Here is a 16,956-nt window from a genome sequence, read left to right as displayed (position 1 = left end):
TTGCATTTGTGAAATCAATGAATTGCTATAGAGAAAACAAATTTTTATTTCTGCATGCAGCAAAAGCATTTTGAACTCTGAAAAAAAAAGGATGGGTCAAAAAGTTGAATAAATCACTGCTGTCCGGTGTCGCACATTGGCGGTTGTGATGCATATTTTGAGGAATGGGGAGCCACAGGAAAGGAATGAAAGAGCCACATGCAGCTCCAAAGCCTTGGGTTGCAGACCCCTGTCCCAGAAGATAACTAGCTATTAATCTGAATAGCATTGCTTATTACTACCTTATCAGAGAATATTTTGTATGCAGACTTTACAGTGCATTTTAGTTATTAAAAACATTTCTTTTGGCAAGACTTTCTTTGATGAAACTGCATGTAAACAATTGCAATTTAAGCACATTGCAAGCTAAGATTTTTTAAAATGGCAGAGAATTGTAAGGTTTACTGGTTTGGCTTCTGTTCTTTCATGAAGCCTCAAATGCAGCCAATTAAGGACAACTAGCTGCTCTGTAATATGGTAAGATTCCAAGATTAAGCTAAGAGGAGTTTAAACTGCTGTTTGGTCAAAATTCATACAGTACTAAGTCTTATTTTTAGAAAAGGAGAATGCTACAGCTTCCCTTTGGAAATATGGGTGGCGCTGACCTTTTGGCTTTCAGAAAGCACTGAGCTTACTGGGTGTTATTGCTATTGTTATTTTAAAACTACTGTATAACTGTTTGATTTCTTCCCAACATTGAAAATTGAATTGTTAAAATAGTAGTGCTTTTGATTAAGAGTTTCCTGTATTTCATTTTAATTTGTATCTCACATTATTTTTACAAATAACTCAAGGTGGCAAATATTTCTAACACCCCACCTTCCCCCTATTTTCCTCACATCAACAATCCTGTGAATTGGGCTGAGGGTGACTGGCCCAAAGTCACCCAGCTGGCTTTCATGGCAAAGGTAGGATTAGAACTCATGGTCTCCTGCTTTCTAGCACAATGACCATCACCATCAAACCAGAGGTGGGTTTCTATTGGTGTGTCGCTCCGGTAGTGTCGCATCAATGACACAATTTTGGTGTGACGGCTCCAGTAGGAAAAGGTAAGAGGAATCTGCTCCTTCATCAAACTGGTGTTCAGTTCTTTGCAAGACTAGGATTATGGAGGAGCAGAATTAATTCAATGTGGTGTCTGTGAATCCAAACATAGCTTTTACGCCTGTGCTATATTGTAATTTAGTATACTGTATACTGTTTTGATGCTTAGCTAATTGGTGGGACACGATTACCCTAACCCTTAAAGCACTCCATTTTGGGAAGCAAAAGGGCTGTACAAAAGGGCTGCTTTCTGCGTTAGAAATAGCTATTTCAAAACAGCTGTTTCAAGCCCAGAACACCTCTGGAGTAGTTGGAGCATACCATTTTAAAATAAGAAACATGTCCCCACCCCAACACTGAATTTGAGTAGGTATGAACTATGCAATGGCAAGGGTCATATGGTATAGACTTATTCATACTCTTAGGCTGTCACATAATGGAGTCATCGTAATTCTCCGTACTGAGAGAGCGGGTCCAGCAGTCACACGGGTCGCTCGCTGTCCAATCTGTCGAGGTCCGAGCCTAGTCTTTAAAAAGCCTGCTGGATCCGCCCCTTTCCCAAAATTCGCTTGGTCCTGCAATCCAGCAGGACATGTGGTGGCTTGTTCTTCTCGCAAAATACCTTCCCTTCATCTTCTTTCTATTCAGATAAGTAAAATTTAATACTGCCTTGGTTGCGCGCCAGCCTTACTGGGCTCGGCGCCGAGGGAGAAGTTGCGGTGCGGCTCCTGCGGTTTTTTTTGCAAACGACCTGCTCGCGCTGCTGCCGGATTTCATTTACAAGTAAATCTACTCGGCCAGGAGGTTTACCGGCAAGCTAAGGATTGATTTAAAAAGGGAAAAAACGGCTCTTTTTCCTCCTGCGGTGTGGGACTGTTAGCAAACTTCCCTTGATTGTCCCCTGGACTTTAGACTCCCCTCCGTTTTTAAAATCTCGGAGCGGTTTATTTTGGCGCAGAGGCCCTCAGCGCCCAGTAATTGTCGGCCCTTGCGGATCGCCCTTGCGTGTCCTGTCTGGCGCCAGTAAGTCTGCCGCTTGGCCCTGGAGTAAGCTTTGAGTCCTTCAGGCCTTTTCTCCCTGGCTATGCCTCCAAACCAGTGTGCCTTGGTTTACTTTTTGATTAAGCTTAGCGAGGCCTGCCCTTCTGCACTCCCTGGCACAAACTCTGGTGCCGACCAGATTGACTGTGAGTTGCAGACGCTCCTGGGCCTAGGAGCAGGGCCCCCTTCCTCTTGGGAACATTGCCCTAGAAGCTTCTCCCATCAGATTTTGGCTCAAGTCTTGTCCCTGTAATTTGTTCAGGTCATGACTTCGTTTCCCAAGAGAGGCACATCTAAAGGTCGCCTACTGGTGATGAAATTGATAATATCCCCCAGGCCTGTTCCTCCTCTTCCTCGGGAGCCCCTACAATGTTAGACCCACCAGGCTGAGAAGAGAAGGGACCTAGCCTTGCAGAGAATCCATGAAAAATCAGCAAAACGTTTAAAGGTGCAGGCCCAAGTGCCTCCCCCTGGGGTCCCTGTGCTCTCTCTGGATGAGCCAAACCTAAACAGACCAACCTAACTTATGGAGCTTAGGTCCAGAGGAGCCAGACATTATGGAAGATCCCTCCGAGCCAGACCCATCCCAGGCCTTCAGGGAATCTCCATCTTTACCTGCAACCATTACTAATCTGCCTCCAGAGTTTCAATCTATGTTTTCTGCCTTGTCTAAAGCCATTGATGCCAAGCTCTCGGCTATCAATGTGTCTTCTCACTCTCGTCCCCTTCCATGCGCCCCCTGGCCTGTGAGTTCCCTCTCATCCTACAGAGTTCCAATTAATGAGGATTTGGATTCTTCCCAGGATGAGAACAACGATGTGGACGTAGAGGATAATGATGACCCGTTTCGGTGCCTGTCAGAAGATGAGGAATATCAAATTAAGATTCCAGCCCCGGCTGCGATCTTTCTATTCTAACTCTTCAAATCTCTTCTATTTAAAGCAAGAGTTTCTACAGGCTTAGCCGGGCAAGATAAACAGTCTGCTCCTTCCACAGATCCTCCTGAAGAAAATCTGCCATACTTCATGGAGGAACAGGAAGACAAAGCGGTCATTCCAATGCGCAAATTGTTTAAAGATGCTCTGCTGAAGCAGTGGGACCATCCAGCCTTTGGCTTCAACCCCACCACCAAGGACAAGAAATTATATAAGCTTTCCCTTTCTTATGAAGATCTTGTCTGCCCTAAACCTGTTGAACCTGTCAAGACTCTACACTCTGCGGCTGCTATGCCGGGCGAAGCAGAGGTGGTTTTAAAACCCAAAGACAACCGCCTAGAGCAAATGCTCAAAAGATGTTTCTTCGCGGATTCCTGGGCTATCAAGAGTGCAGCAGCAGCATCTTTCTTTTCTAGAGCTATGCTTTTATGGCTTCAACAGCTCCAGCAGCACATTCCCCCTGATGATCTACGAGGCCAACAGGATTTTAACAAAGTTTTTGCAGCGGCCCAATATGTAGCTGATACTACCCTGCAATCATCAAGATTTGCAGCCAGGTCAGTAGCGGCCTCAACAATGGCCAGAAGGCTTCTATGGCTGTGCCCTTGGCAGGCGGGAGTGAGGCAAAAATGGCAGCTGGCCATGGGTCCTTTGAAGTGCGATCACCTATTTGGTGACCTGGACCCCCTTCTCACTGAAACCGCTGACAAAAAGAAAGTTTTGGGGCCCACCAACAAAAAGGCCATCAAAACCCAACCCTTTCGACGTCCCAATCGTCAACAGGATCAAGGGTTCGCTTTCCAAAGAAACTCAGGTCAGTATTCCCCTCGTTTTTGCTCCCAAGCTGGCAGAAACCCCAGGGATAGAGGACCCCGTTACCAAAGAGGTTCCTCCTCGACCAGAGCTTCCAGAAAGCCCAGACGGTGAGCTTCATTCCACTCCCATAGGGGGGCGCCTGGCTTGGTTCTCCTCCAGATGGCGCCATTCCTGTAAGGACCCCTGGGTTATTGCTACTGTGGAATGGGGCCTTCAGTTGGAGTTTATTTCTATACCTCCTAAACATTTTATTTCATGCCCATCCTCCAGGTCTTCCCCATCTCATATCCAATTGGAGAAAGCTATTCAACATTTGTTGTCTATCAGGGCTATCCAACCTGTTCCGTTTTCCCAAAGAGGTCTGGGCTTCTACTCCATCCTCTTCATGGTCCCTAAGACTTCTGGAGGATGGAAAGCCATCTTGGACCTTAAAAATTTGAACCTGTTTATTAAATATAGGAAATTCAAGATGCATTCTTTGTTATCCATCTTAGCCGCTATACATCCTGGGGACTTTATGGTCTCCTTGGATCTCATGGAAGCCTATCTTCATATTCCCATTGCCAAAGGTCACAGGAAATTTCTACGCTTTGCCTTCCAGGGCAAGCACTATCAATATAGGGCCATGCCCTTCGGGCTCTCCTCAGCACCTCAAGTCTTTACTAAGCTCCTAGGAGCCCTGGCGGCTCACATTCGAGCCACGCCCATTCATATTTTATGCTATTTGGATGACATATTAATTCATGGGGCCTCTAAAGAGGGCACCTGCTCAGACCTCAACATTACCATGTCTATCCTACAAGATCATGGTTTCTCCATTAATCTCAAAAAAAGTCAGCTCCATTACAAAATTGACTCTTACGCTTCAGCAGATGCTGCCTTCGGCAGAAGAGTCCTCCAATCCGTTATCTCTCACGATGGCAAACTAATCCTTCCCTATTGGGTATGTTCCACGTGACTGCTGGACCCGCTCTCTCAGTATGGAGAATAGGCGTTGATTGCTTACCTGAACGCCTCTTCTCGTACGATGAGCTGGTACAGCAGTCACTTTCCTCCCTGTATTTCTTTTCTAACTATGGTTATTCCTTTAACCTGTTTTTTTCCTATCATGAGAGTTGAACACTATTGAGCCACCACAATTGAGCCTAAGTCTACGGATTCGCCAATTCTGGGGAAGGGGTGGATCCAGCAGGCTTTTTAAAGACTAGGCTCAGTCCTCGACAGATTGGACAGTGAGCAACCCATGTGACTGCTGTACCCGCTCATCGTACGAGAAGAGGCGTTCAGGTAAGCAACGCCTATTCTCAGTTTTGCCCACTATTTTCTGATCACAACTTCAAAGTCTATGTGCTGGTTTCTCCAAAGTAACAAAATGAATTACTTGTCAGTGATTTTGGTCCAGCAGTGGGTATTAGCCCCTGAGAGGTCATAAGTTCAGTTTGGGGCAGTCATCTGAGACTCAAACATCCTTGTGGCACTTTATTCTTCAACTTAGCAAAGAATGGACAATTGCCAAGATTTTGTCAGCTTGTCTACCAACACCTCTTTTACATTGCACATCTAGAATATTGAGAATTATTCTGTAATATTGCTTATGTGTTTTCTGGTGATATATTGGGCTTCTTCCCACTCACTTTTATTCTGTATCTTGTGTTTTAAAACATTTATTTAAAAAGCATTTATTTTAAAAAAATCTGATGGAAGTTTTGAAAATATGTTATATTTATTTCTACCATGTTTTATAATCCCTACTTGGAGATCATCTCTGGTGTTAACCTTTCCTTCTGCTGAGGCTCTTCAAGCTTTTAGCAACTACACACCTTATTCAGGAAAATCACATTTCTGAGTTACACTGTTTTGGTGCATGTCTGAGCTCTACATGCTTCTTTTTAACTTTACCAAATGTTCATAGTGACATAGTGGTCCTCTAATTGGTTGCTTCATTTTTGAATAGTCAAAAATTATCAAAACAAAAAAGCAGGAAAACTTCAATGGTTGCGGGATATTTTCATTTACTGTTTGTGTCAAGTGATAGTCCTCTCATTCACTGATCTTTCACTCCATTAAAAAAGACATTTCATGTCTTTGGCATCATATCCTTAAACCAGGTACACAATAGCCTTGTTGAATTCACGCATTCGCTGGCTGGGGAATTCTGGGAGTTGAAGTCCAAATATCTTCAAGTTGCCAAGGTTGGGAAACACTGCTCTAGAGCAGTGTTTCCCAACCTTTTTTGAGCCGCGGCACATTATTCATATTTTCAAAATCCTGGGGAACACTGAACGGGGGGACGGGGGCGCGCGCGGGGGGGGCTAAAGAAAAGTTTGGACCAAAAAAAAATATCTTCCTCAATTTCACTCTATTTCTCCCTCCCTCTTTCTCTCTCTTCCTTCCTTCCCTTCTTTCTCTCTCCATCCCTCTTTCTTTTTCTTCCTCTCTTTTTGCTCTCTTTCTCTCTCCCTCCTTCCTTCCCTCTATGTCTTTCTCTCTCCCTTGCTCTCTCTCTGCCTCTCTTGCTATCTCTCTTTCATTCTCTCTTTCGCTCTTTCTGTCTCTCTTGCTATGTCTCTTTCTCTCTCTCTCTCTTGCTATCTCTTTGTCTCTCTCTTGCTATCTCTCTCTCTCTTGCTATCTCTTTCTTTCTTTTTTTCTCTCTCTCTTGCTATGTCTCTCTTTCTCTCTCTGTCTCCCTCCCTCTTTCCTTTCTATCTCTCCCTCCCTCTTTCCTCCCTCCCTCCCTCTTTCTTTTCTATCTCTTTTCTTTCTATCTCTCCGTCCCTCTTTCCTTTCTATCTCTCCCTCCCTCTTTCCTCCCTCCCTCTCTCTTTCCTTTCTATCTCTTCTTTCTATCTCTCCCTCCCTCTTTCTATCTCTCCCTCCCTCTTTCCTTTCTATCTCTCCCTCCCTCTTTCCTTTCTATCTTTCTCTCCGTCCCTCAGCGGGGGCAAAGAAGAAAGGCAGGCTGCAGACGGCACCGAGGACAAGAGCGCTCGCTCGCTCCCTCGCCCTCTGACTTCCCTCCCTCGCTGCTGAAGGGACGAGCGCGGGCACGCTGCAAGAAGGGTTTTTTTTGCTTTTTTTCCCCTTCCCCCGCCTCACGGGAGAGAATGAGAGAGAGAAAGAGCAGCGCCCTGTCGGTTCCGAGCGCAGCCAGGGAAAGCAGCCTCGAGCCGAGTGCGAACTGCGGGATGCGGCAAAGGACTCCTTGTCAACCAAAAAAGGGTGGGGGTGGCAAAGGCAAAGCCTGGGAGGCGGGGAAGGGAAGAGCGGGAGACCCCCAGACAGAACGGCTGAGGGGAAGGAAAGATGGAAGGAGGGAGGGATTGAGAAGCGAAGCCAGGGAGGGCTGAGAGAAAAGGGGAGCGGCGCGCGCGAGAGAGGGGCGGGGCGTGCATTCTCGAAACGAATGGAGAAAGCCCTCTCGCGCAGCGAAAGCGCTCCCAGCCAGGGGGCTGCGAGAGAGGGCTGGGAGCGCTTTCGCCCGAGGAGCGCCGCGAGAAAAGTTGCGCCCCAAGGCGGCGGAGGAGAGGGGGCAGATCGGGCGGGGAGCTTGGCAGCACACCTGCCTGTGTCTCGCGGCACACTAGTGTGCCACAGCACACCAGTTGGGAAACGCTGCTCTAGAGTCTAGACCTTGGCCAGGATTACTAGCACCTTTCTAATTACTGATGTCTTTGAGTCTATCTTAATGATGGCATTCGCCTCCAGTTATGTACTTTGATAGTAAGTACAGAGAAATCCAGAAGCCAGACTGAAAAATGATCTAAAATTGTTTTTTGAGTGGTTATCAGTAAAACCACATGATCCACTTTTCTTCCCTACGCTTAGTTTACTGATTTAGGAGAGGTTGAATAATTTGTGATGTATGCACTGACATTACTACTTTACCATATCATTAGATACAATGAACAGTTGCGTCCATGGCATGGTCAGATCTGAAAATGAAATACTTCAACTTGTATTATACCAGATATGATAGATGTATTCCCCTTGAAGTAAAACTTAAAAAGGCTTAAATGGGTTACATTGTAACCTTTAATAAGTGAAAATTCCTAAAAACTAAAATTCTGATTAAGTTATTCACAATGATGTTGATTTGGTAATGAGAAGGACAAATGAAAAAAATATGCACCTTCCTAATCAAGTTAACCCCACTTTCTCTTTGTTGAACTAGTATTTTCACACTTGTCAGTAATTCCAAGAAATACATATAGGTAGTGAAACATTTGCAAGCAAATAACTAAGCTCAGAGAATGCCAAGAATTGCACTTTTCAATGAAGTATGCAGGCCAGAATTAATGAAAGCTGAAATTCAAAATGTTTGAAGAATGCAAATTTGTCTCCGACAATTTAAGACTAATGATTGGCTGATAATAAGATGGAGGTACAAGCAGAAAAGGGTGATTCCTCAAATTAAGATTCTACAAAGCTTTCACATGTTCCTGTGATAAAGTTGTCCCTATCATAAATCTGGTTACTGGCTTACATAGATGGTATATAAAACCCCATTTCATCTTTCCATCAACATTTTGTGCATCATGGTTAAGCAAACTTCAGAATAAGGGTTAGAATAGTTCTTGGAAGAAGTCATATTCTCAGTTTAAAAGAAAAAATATAAAAATCAAGACCCTAGCTTTCTGTGACAAAAAGAACAACTGTCATAAAAAACTCCCTTGCCTTACTTGTCCCGCATATTCAGTGTATGCGGGACAAGTAAGACTGTGGGACTTGGCTATTAATACTTCTTTTCCTTGCCATCTTAACATTGTAAAAAAAACATTGTAAAAAAAGCTAACCATCTTGTCAGTTTCTCAAATGCATTTCAGATCTTAAGATAGCTTTGTAGTTAAAATATAGACAACATGCTTTAAAATGGCATTTTAATCTACAAATTTAAATGCTTAATTACAAGTTAACATATTAGTGCTTTGGTGATCAAACATTTCACACTTTATATAAAAGAATATTCATGAAAAACTATAAAACAGCTGCTTTTGCAATTTAGCAAGCTGCATATTGCTGTTTTTCTTTAATATATAGTACATCAAAGAAAAAAGTTACTTTTACTATACTAGTGACCAGTGGATTTCTTCTTGCTGTGTTAAACACAAGATCATTACCATCAGTGCATATTTTGGTCCTTATTGCACTTCTAAGTACTACTATTTCAAAAATATGCTTGTGGGTACAGAGATTAACAGCAGGAGATCCGATATATTTTGTTAGTCCCACTTATTTCTCTACATATAGATTTTGTTAATCTTCAAAAAGAATCTAGCCAGAAAACCATGGAACACAGTTTGATACCTGGCTGTAAAATCTTTCTTACCCCAGTATTATACTAGGAGAAAGGGAAATACAGAGGTGAATTATATAGGTTGGTTTTTCTGAATTATTATGGCTGAAAATAATGGCTGGAAGACCTTTTTCCTGTGTATCCAGTCCCTCCCATTCACTCTCTAATATCTCAAAAGTGTTAGACTTGCTTACAGTTTATATAATATACAGTACATACTACCTTTTCTTGATAAAATTAGCTGCCACTTAAGGCTTTATATTAGATTGTGCTTTAAGATACTAGTATATTATTTCTACAGAAAATGCAGCAAAGTAAATATGCTTGAAGACAAACTGGGAAACACAAGGAAGGCACCATAGTTTTCTAAAAAAAAGTGCAGCAACAACCTAAAGGCCAGCATGGATCTTACTGATAGCACTCTCCTTTACATGTTACTGCTGCCAGTTAAATCACATACATTGTCCTTGATCAAGACACGGAAAGTAGTCTTCAGTCTTGAAGAGATCAGGCGGCTCATAGAGGGCTTGATTTTGCCTCGATGAAGATGATTTCTGTAATGAAAATCTACATATCAAAATACTTGTGCACCTGACTTTTTAAAAACCTACAACTTAATAGTTTTGAACAACATGTCCCTCTTAAGTTTGTGCATCTTATATGAAATATACCAAGCAGATTTTGAAAAGCTTAGAACTGCATTTAAACTTCAATGTGCAAAAGGGATTTCTGGAACAAATGATAGGCTTTGAAAAGAAAGTCAGAAATGTATCCACTAGTAAATCTGCTAGAATTGTGAAGTTTTCCAATATGCAGAACACAAATGAAAAACCTCTGAATCATGAAATGAGCTATGCCATTTGCAAGGCTTGCATAGATGCCTCAGGCATATTTTATCCATCCACCCGCCCACCCACCCACCCACCCACCCTGAAGTGGCAAGGAGCACGTGCGTCCCATACACCTGGCGCAAGGCCACCTTCCACACACTGCGCCAGAGAGAGAAGCCAAGGCGGGCGAGAGGGGGACTACCACTGAAAGGCTCCTCTGACAGCCCAACTGCCCAACTTGTTTATCTGACCACAAGGGCACTCAAGTGGCTGTAATTTTGGGTAAACATTGTTAGTTCCTTTGTTCAATGCTGTAGTAATTAGAATAAGAAGCATGATGGATGAAAGCAGTATGTTTATCTAAGCCTCTCTTCTGGAGGACAACAGACGCAGATAATTTCTTGTCCTCCAAATTCCTTTGTATTTATTTAAAGGAAGACTCTGAAAAAATGAAACAATCATTTATCCCCCATTTTTATATTCTTTGAAAATTAAAATAATTATCTCACTAAAGTTATTTTTGAAAATATTTGGGGTAAATGTATCATAAATTTAGAATTATGAATTCCTAATAATCAATTATCTACCTTGAGCTTATAAAAGTTATGCATCTAGATTTGGATCAGATTTGTCCCTGCAAAACAGATTAAAGAAGTCTAACGTTTCTATAATTTACTCCATAAACCAATTTCAATTCTTTTCACATCTTTTCATAAATAATAAAGAAAACTTACATTTAAAAAAGATGGCACATTGATTGTGTACAATAATTTTTTTAACGTATTTGGAAAATTTCCAAGGTCTGATTCTGCCTTTATGATCTGTTCCTCCATTCCAGTCACATTACTACCAATCATTTTTACAAAGGCCTGGTTTATAAGAAAGAGAAAAAATATTAATAGCAATAACAAAATATTAACAAAGAGTGATTTAATTTCCTAGTTTTGAATCAGAATACTGGACTAAACCTGAACAATTAAATTTTCTGAGCAAAAAAATAAAAATAAAAAATCACCAACTCAGGTCAAGTTTTCTTATCCTAATCGCATCACAGATTGTGAGAATAAAAAAGGAAGAGAAAAACATAATAAATTTCAAAACCTACAATTTGCTTTGCTAACTTAAATGGGTTGTAAGTAACTGGATGAGACCATAGCAGGCATAGTTTAGTCAAGAACTGGATCTCTGGAAATTCAATTTAGTTTAGAAATGTGAAAGCACAATTAAACATCTGAAAACAAAAGGTAACCTGAGAACCATAAGATTCATTTTTTTAAACTCCTAAACTAATGTAAAACCTGAAGATTCAGTAAAGAACAGAGCCCTGTCTACATGACAATTCTTCAGAATCAAGTAAAGGTAGTCCTTGACATACAACTCTTCATTTAGTGACTGTTCAAAATTACAATGGCACTGAAAAAAAAGGAACGTATGTTTTTTTATACAACTGTTACAGCATCTCCATGGTCAACTGATCAAAATTCAGATACTTGACAACTGACTCTTATTTATGATGGTTGCAGTATCCTGAGGTCATGTAAGCCTCCTTTGTTAACCTTTTCACAAGTAAAATCAAGCCAGATGTACTTAATAATCGTATTAGGTTAACTGCAGAGATTTCCTTAACAACTAGCAAGAAAGGTCCTAAAATGGAACAAAATTCACTTTAAAATGTCTCGCTTAGCAACATAAATTTTGGGATCAATTGTGGTTGAAAATCAAGGACTACAAGTAGAGATTCATTAGATTTGAAATACAAAAATGTATTTCTATGACAGAAACATACACATTACTAGCCAATAATAATATTAGTCTTACCTGAGTCTCAATGACTAAGCAAAATGTCATCTTTCAAATAAATTTACATTTATCTTTAACATTGATCAAAGATACATGTGTTCATTAAAACATTGGGAAAAAAGTGTGAATAGAAACATACTTGCCCTTCAGTTTCTTGCTGGAAATATTTTTTTATCTAGATTATGATTAAGGCTCTGCAAAGAATCAATATGCTGAATTATCTCTTGCTATGCTGACATTATAAGGTCTTACCTCCAAAAGAAAAATAAATTGAAAATAATTTATATTAGCCTTGTACAGGGAACTAAAATATTGACATTTGAAACAAAATACCTCTAGTTTGTCAATCTTTCTATAGAGCTTCTTCATTTCCATTGCCTTTGCATGAATATGTGGCACACTTTCATTAATTACTTGAGAAGAATCACTTCTAATCTAAAAGAAAAAAAATACATACTTTACTGTTAATCAACTATGGAGAATAAGCTTTGACAAAATCTAACCAATGCGTTTAAAATGGTATACAAAGCCAGTTATCTTCCAAATGAATGTTTACAACCCATACAAGTTGATTTAAGAGTTGTTGGTGCTCTGTCACTGGAGGTTTTTAAGAAGAGATTCGGTAGTCATTTGTCCAAAATGGCATAGGTATAGGATCTCCTGCTTGAGTAGCAGGTTAGTTAGAAGACAACCTCCAAGGTTCTTTCTAATTCTGTTATTGTTATTAACACCAGACTTAATTCGGATCTGAAAACGCTTCTAGATTTGCTAATGTAGATACTATATAGTACAACGTACTATGCTGCAGATATGAAAAACAGGTTACAAGACTGCATACAAATCAGAATGGAACACCATAATCTTTTATTGTTATGACGACAAATGTTTAGTAGGGGGTAGTGGTTAAAAGGCAGTACTGTACAGCATGGCTAAGTCACTGCTCACTGACAAGCTCAAGGCTGAGTCAGCCTTCCATCCTTCTGAGATTGGTAAAATGAGGATCCAGATTATTGTGGGGCAATATGAGGATTCTGTAAACCACTTACCAGAGGGCTGTGAAGCGGTATATAAGTTTAAGTGCTATTGTGATTATCTTTTTAGAGTCAGTCAAGATGTTTAAAATTATCTGTGTAAAAGCATTTACTGTAGTCTTTTCATTTCATGGCCATTTCATGGCTTAGGGCCAGACTGTCTTCGGGACCACCTCCTGCCACACACCTCCCAGCGACCAGAGTTGGCCTTTTCCCGCGTTCGGTCCGCCAGTGTCAGTTGCTGGGGTCACGGGGGAGGGCATCCTCTGTGGCAGCATCAGCTCTCTGGAATCAGCTGCCCCCAGAGATCCATACTGCCCCCAGAGATCCATACTGCCCCTACCCTGCTGGCCTTCCAGAAGACCGTGAAGATCTGGCTTTGCTGGCAGGCCTGGAGCCATTGAGCAAATTGATAACACCTTGTTCCAGCCACTAAATGAGGGGAATGATTTTCTACAGGTTTTAGATTGTTTTTACGCTGTTTTTTACATGTTGTACTCGGCCCAGAGTCTGGCAGGAGGTGAGTGGCCTATAAGAGGAAGGAAGGAAGGAAGGGAGGAAGTAAAAGAAAGAAAGAGGAAGAATGAAAGAGGAAGGAAGGAAAGAAAGAAAGAAAAAGAAAAAATTTCAACCACAGGTTGCTTTTAAACACGGGAAAGCCTAGACACACAGACTTAACACAACTCACCCTCGTTTTTTAGGCAGCATACCTACCATGTCCAGCATTCCCACAAACTCATCTACCCTGATCAATAAATCTTCAAGACTCTTGTCCAAAGTCCCGATCTGCAAGAGAAAAAAGGAAGTAGTAGTAGTCAAAATAAAGCATTTTAAGTCGAAGCAAAATGGCAAGCTCAGGGAGAGGAAGGTGGGTGGGTGGGGAGGGACACGACAAGAAGCAGCAACCCTCGAAGGGCCACCGGTTGCATGAAGCAACCGCTTTCCCGCCGGCCTTTACTTTGGGCTCGCCTAGGATTGAAAGCCATTTGCTACGAAGTCGAACTGCTGTGGTGACAACCGTTACCGCTGCTACTGCGCCGGAATGCCTGACAGAACGACCCGGGGGAGGGGGGGGGGAGGGAATTCCCTCATGACCGGCGTCGTGAAGGACGAGGCTATGCGGGGAGAGAGAGGGATGAAGGCGGCGCAGAGGAAGACGAGCCTGGCTTAAAGCGGGCGGGCGGACGGGCCAGCTGGCCGGCCGGCGAGTGTTTAGAGCGGGCGTCCCCTATCCATCCAACTCGCCTGCCCGGCTGAGGCGACGTTCTCGAGCGGCGAAGGGAGCAGGTAAGAGGCGTAGTCAGCCGCCGCCGCGGCCAGTAGGAACCCCCCGCGCGAGGCATCGCCCGTCGCCGCGTATTCGTCGCCGATGCCGGAGGCACTGCTGTGACTCTGAGAGACGTGGCCGCTGTCACCGCTCGAGAACGAGGAGGAAGACGAGGAGGAGGAGTGAGGCAGCGGCGGCTCCCCAGGAACGGTGACGGAAGGGGCTGCTGCGTCCGTCTGCGCCATCTCCCGCCCGTCTCCCGGGAACCTCGCCCGGCCGTCTGTCATCTGATTCGGGGCGGTTTAAATCGGAGGCCTTCGAAATGACAGTTTCAGGGTTGCCACCTCCCCTCCCGTACGGAAGCTCAGCGAGGACATTGTGAGCCACTTTGAGGATTTACTCGCTCGCGTTTTTCATTCACGTTCTACTATAGAAGGTGGAGCCAAAGCGAGTGTTTTGAGATGAACACGTGCTTAGGTCACGTGGGAGAGATCCCGTCTCAAGGGAGTCGTGTGTGTGTGTACCGCCCCCCCCTTCAGTTTATACTACATGTGGAATGTTTTTCCCTCATTCAGTTTATACTACACAGGGCAGTGTTTTACAATCGCAGCTACTTGAACAGGACTCTCTAACCTTTGCAACTATAAGCCTGGTGGACTTCAACTCCCAGAATTCCCCAGCCAGCAAAGCTGGGGAATTCTGGGAGCAAAGCTGGCTGGGGAATTTGGGGAGTTGAAGTCTGCCAGGCTTAAAGTTGCCAAGGTTGGAGAGCCCTGTACTTGAAGATGTGGTGGACTTCAGCTCCCAGAATTCTCTGCTGGCTGCTATGGTAACAGTTGCCATTTTATTTATTTACTTGCTTGCTTGCTTGCTTGCTTGCTTGCTTGCTTGCTTGCTTGCTTGCTTGCTTGCTTGCTTGCTTGCTTGCTTGCTTGCTTGCTTTATTTATTTATTTATTTATTTATTTATTTATTTATTTATTTATTTATTTATTTATTTCTAGGCCACCCTTCTCCTGAGACTCAGAGTGGCTTACAGTATAAATTACATATTTAACACAGAAATCAGAATGACTCTAAAACAACCCAACCTTATAAAAAACTTTAAAACAATTTACTTAACTCAATTTACTCAACTCATTTTACTCAATTTACCCATACAGTACATCAATCTATCATACCAATCATTCAAACAATGGTAGGGGCTGGAGCAAGATGACTAATTCAATAACCCCAGGCCTATTGGCACAAATGTTTTTTCAAATTCTTCTGGAAGGCCAGGGGGGAGTTGATTCCAAGGGGCGGGGGCAACTACAGAGAAGGCCCTTCCCCTAGGGCCCACCAGTCGGCATTTGAGCAAACACTATTGGTAGAGGACAATAAGTGATGATGTTCATCTTTCCTTCCTGTCTTGACTTCCCAGCAATGTTGTACATGTATGAATCTATTGAAAGATGACAAAGCAGTTACTTAAACTTGATTCACCTCAGTATTTTATAGCCTGTTATTTTGTTTCTTCAGGAAGCAATAGGACTAAGCTGATGTTGAAATGGCTTGCTCAGAATTTGGATTCCCAAACTATAGGCCATGTTTTTAAAATCTCTCATTTTTCACTAAATACAGTGATCCCCCGGTTATTGCGTCCCCGACCATTGCGAACAGGGTAATTCGCGATTTTTCAACCCGGAAGTCAAAACACCATCTGCCCATGCGTGCCCTTTTTTCTATGGGCACGCATGCGTAGATGGTGCCCGGCAGATCAGCTGCTGGGCGGCTTCCCTGGGTCTTCCCCCTCTTGCTGGCGAGAGGGCGAGCAGCGGGCATCAGCAAGGAGTTTCCCCACCGCCCACGCAAACTCCTCGCTGCCGCCCGCCCTTCGCCCGCCCACACCGTTCATTCTCGCGGCCAGAGCGAGCGCGGACAAGCTGTTCGCTGGCGCTAGCTCTCGCCTGCCTGCCCGCTAGCGAGGAGCCGCCTGCCTGCCCGCTAGCGAGGAGCCGAAGATTGGGGGCGGCGCGACGTCGCCACCGGCATGGGGGGCTTACCAGCACCCCCCGGACCCCCAACCCGGGTTTGGGGGGCTGCTAGGAAGCCCCCCATGCCGGCGGGGACGTTTTAAAACACCCGCGCGACTTTCCAATGAGTCCCGAAGACAAACGCGTTGTCTTCGGGACTCATTGGAAAGTCGCGCGGGTGTTTTAAAACATCCCCGCCGACATGAGGGGCTCGCTAGCACACCCCCAAACCCGGGTTGGGGGTTCGGGGGTGTGCTAGCGAGCCTCCCATGTCGGCGGGGATGTTTTAAAACACCCGCGCGACTTTCCAATGAGTCCCGAAGACAAACGCGTTGTCTTCGGGACTCATTGGAAAGTCGCGCGGGTGTTTTAAAACATCCCCGCCGACATGAGGGGCTCGCTAGCACACCCCCAAACCCGGGTTGGGGGTTCGGGGGTGTGCTAGCGAGCCTCCCATGTCGGCGGGGATGTTTTAAAACACCCGCGCGACTTTCCAATGAGTCCCGAAGACAAACGCGTTGTCTTCGGGACTCATTGGAAAGTCGCGCGGGTGTTTTAAAACATCCCCGCCGACATGAGGGGCTCGCTAGCACACCCCCCAAACCCGGGTTGGGGGTTCGGGGGTGTGCTAGCGAGCCTCCCATGTCGGCGGGGACGTTTTAAAACACCCGCACCGCCCCCAATCTTCGGCTCCTCGCTAGCGCTGCGGAAGTAAAAACACCATCTGCACATGCGCAGATGGTGTTTTTACTTCCGCAGCGCTACTTCGCGAAAACCCGCTCGTTGCGGGGGGTCCTGGAACGGAACCCTCGCAAAGAGCGGGGGATCACTGTATTTGGGGTG

The 16,956-nt window shown here is 44.0% G+C and overlaps 1 protein-coding gene across 1 annotated transcript; it reads right to left on the bottom strand.

Moving 5' to 3' along the window:
• Nucleotides 1-8,738: 8,738 nt before the first annotated feature.
• BLOC1S4 (biogenesis of lysosomal organelles complex 1 subunit 4) lies at nt 8,739-14,530 on the bottom strand. The gene is made up of 5 exons (XM_070747399.1): nt 14,078-14,530; nt 13,547-13,618; nt 12,135-12,236; nt 10,736-10,870; nt 8,739-9,725 (listed from the first exon to the last, which is right to left on the bottom strand). Exons 1-5 carry the CDS (start codon nt 14,384-14,386, stop codon nt 9,624-9,626), a joined length of 720 nt encoding a protein of 239 aa, XP_070603500.1. The 5' UTR covers nt 14,387-14,530; the 3' UTR covers nt 8,739-9,623.
• Nucleotides 14,531-16,956: the final 2,426 nt, after the last annotated feature.

Source organism: Erythrolamprus reginae, chromosome 3 (genome assembly GCF_031021105.1).
Source record: "Erythrolamprus reginae isolate rEryReg1 chromosome 3, rEryReg1.hap1, whole genome shotgun sequence".
Taxonomy (NCBI): Eukaryota; Metazoa; Chordata; class Lepidosauria; order Squamata; family Dipsadidae; genus Erythrolamprus; species Erythrolamprus reginae.
Note: the sequence above shows the minus strand (reverse complement) of the source record. Positions and strands in the feature narration are given on the sequence as shown.

Bases quoted from the DNA above. Each gene is read 5' to 3' on its own strand.
- BLOC1S4 (XM_070747399.1), bottom strand. From the start codon at position 14,386: ATGACAGACGGCCGGGCGAGGTTCCCGGGAGACGGGCGGGAGATGGCG. The intron at 13,619-14,077 runs GCGAGTTGGATG...TTTCTCTTGCAG, and splicing joins ACGTCGCCTCAGCCGGGCAG to ATCGGGACTTTGGACAAGAG. The intron at 9,726-10,735 runs GTAAGTTTTCTT...TTTTCATTACAG, and splicing joins ATGTGCCATCTTTTTTAAAT to AAATCATCTTCATCGAGGCA.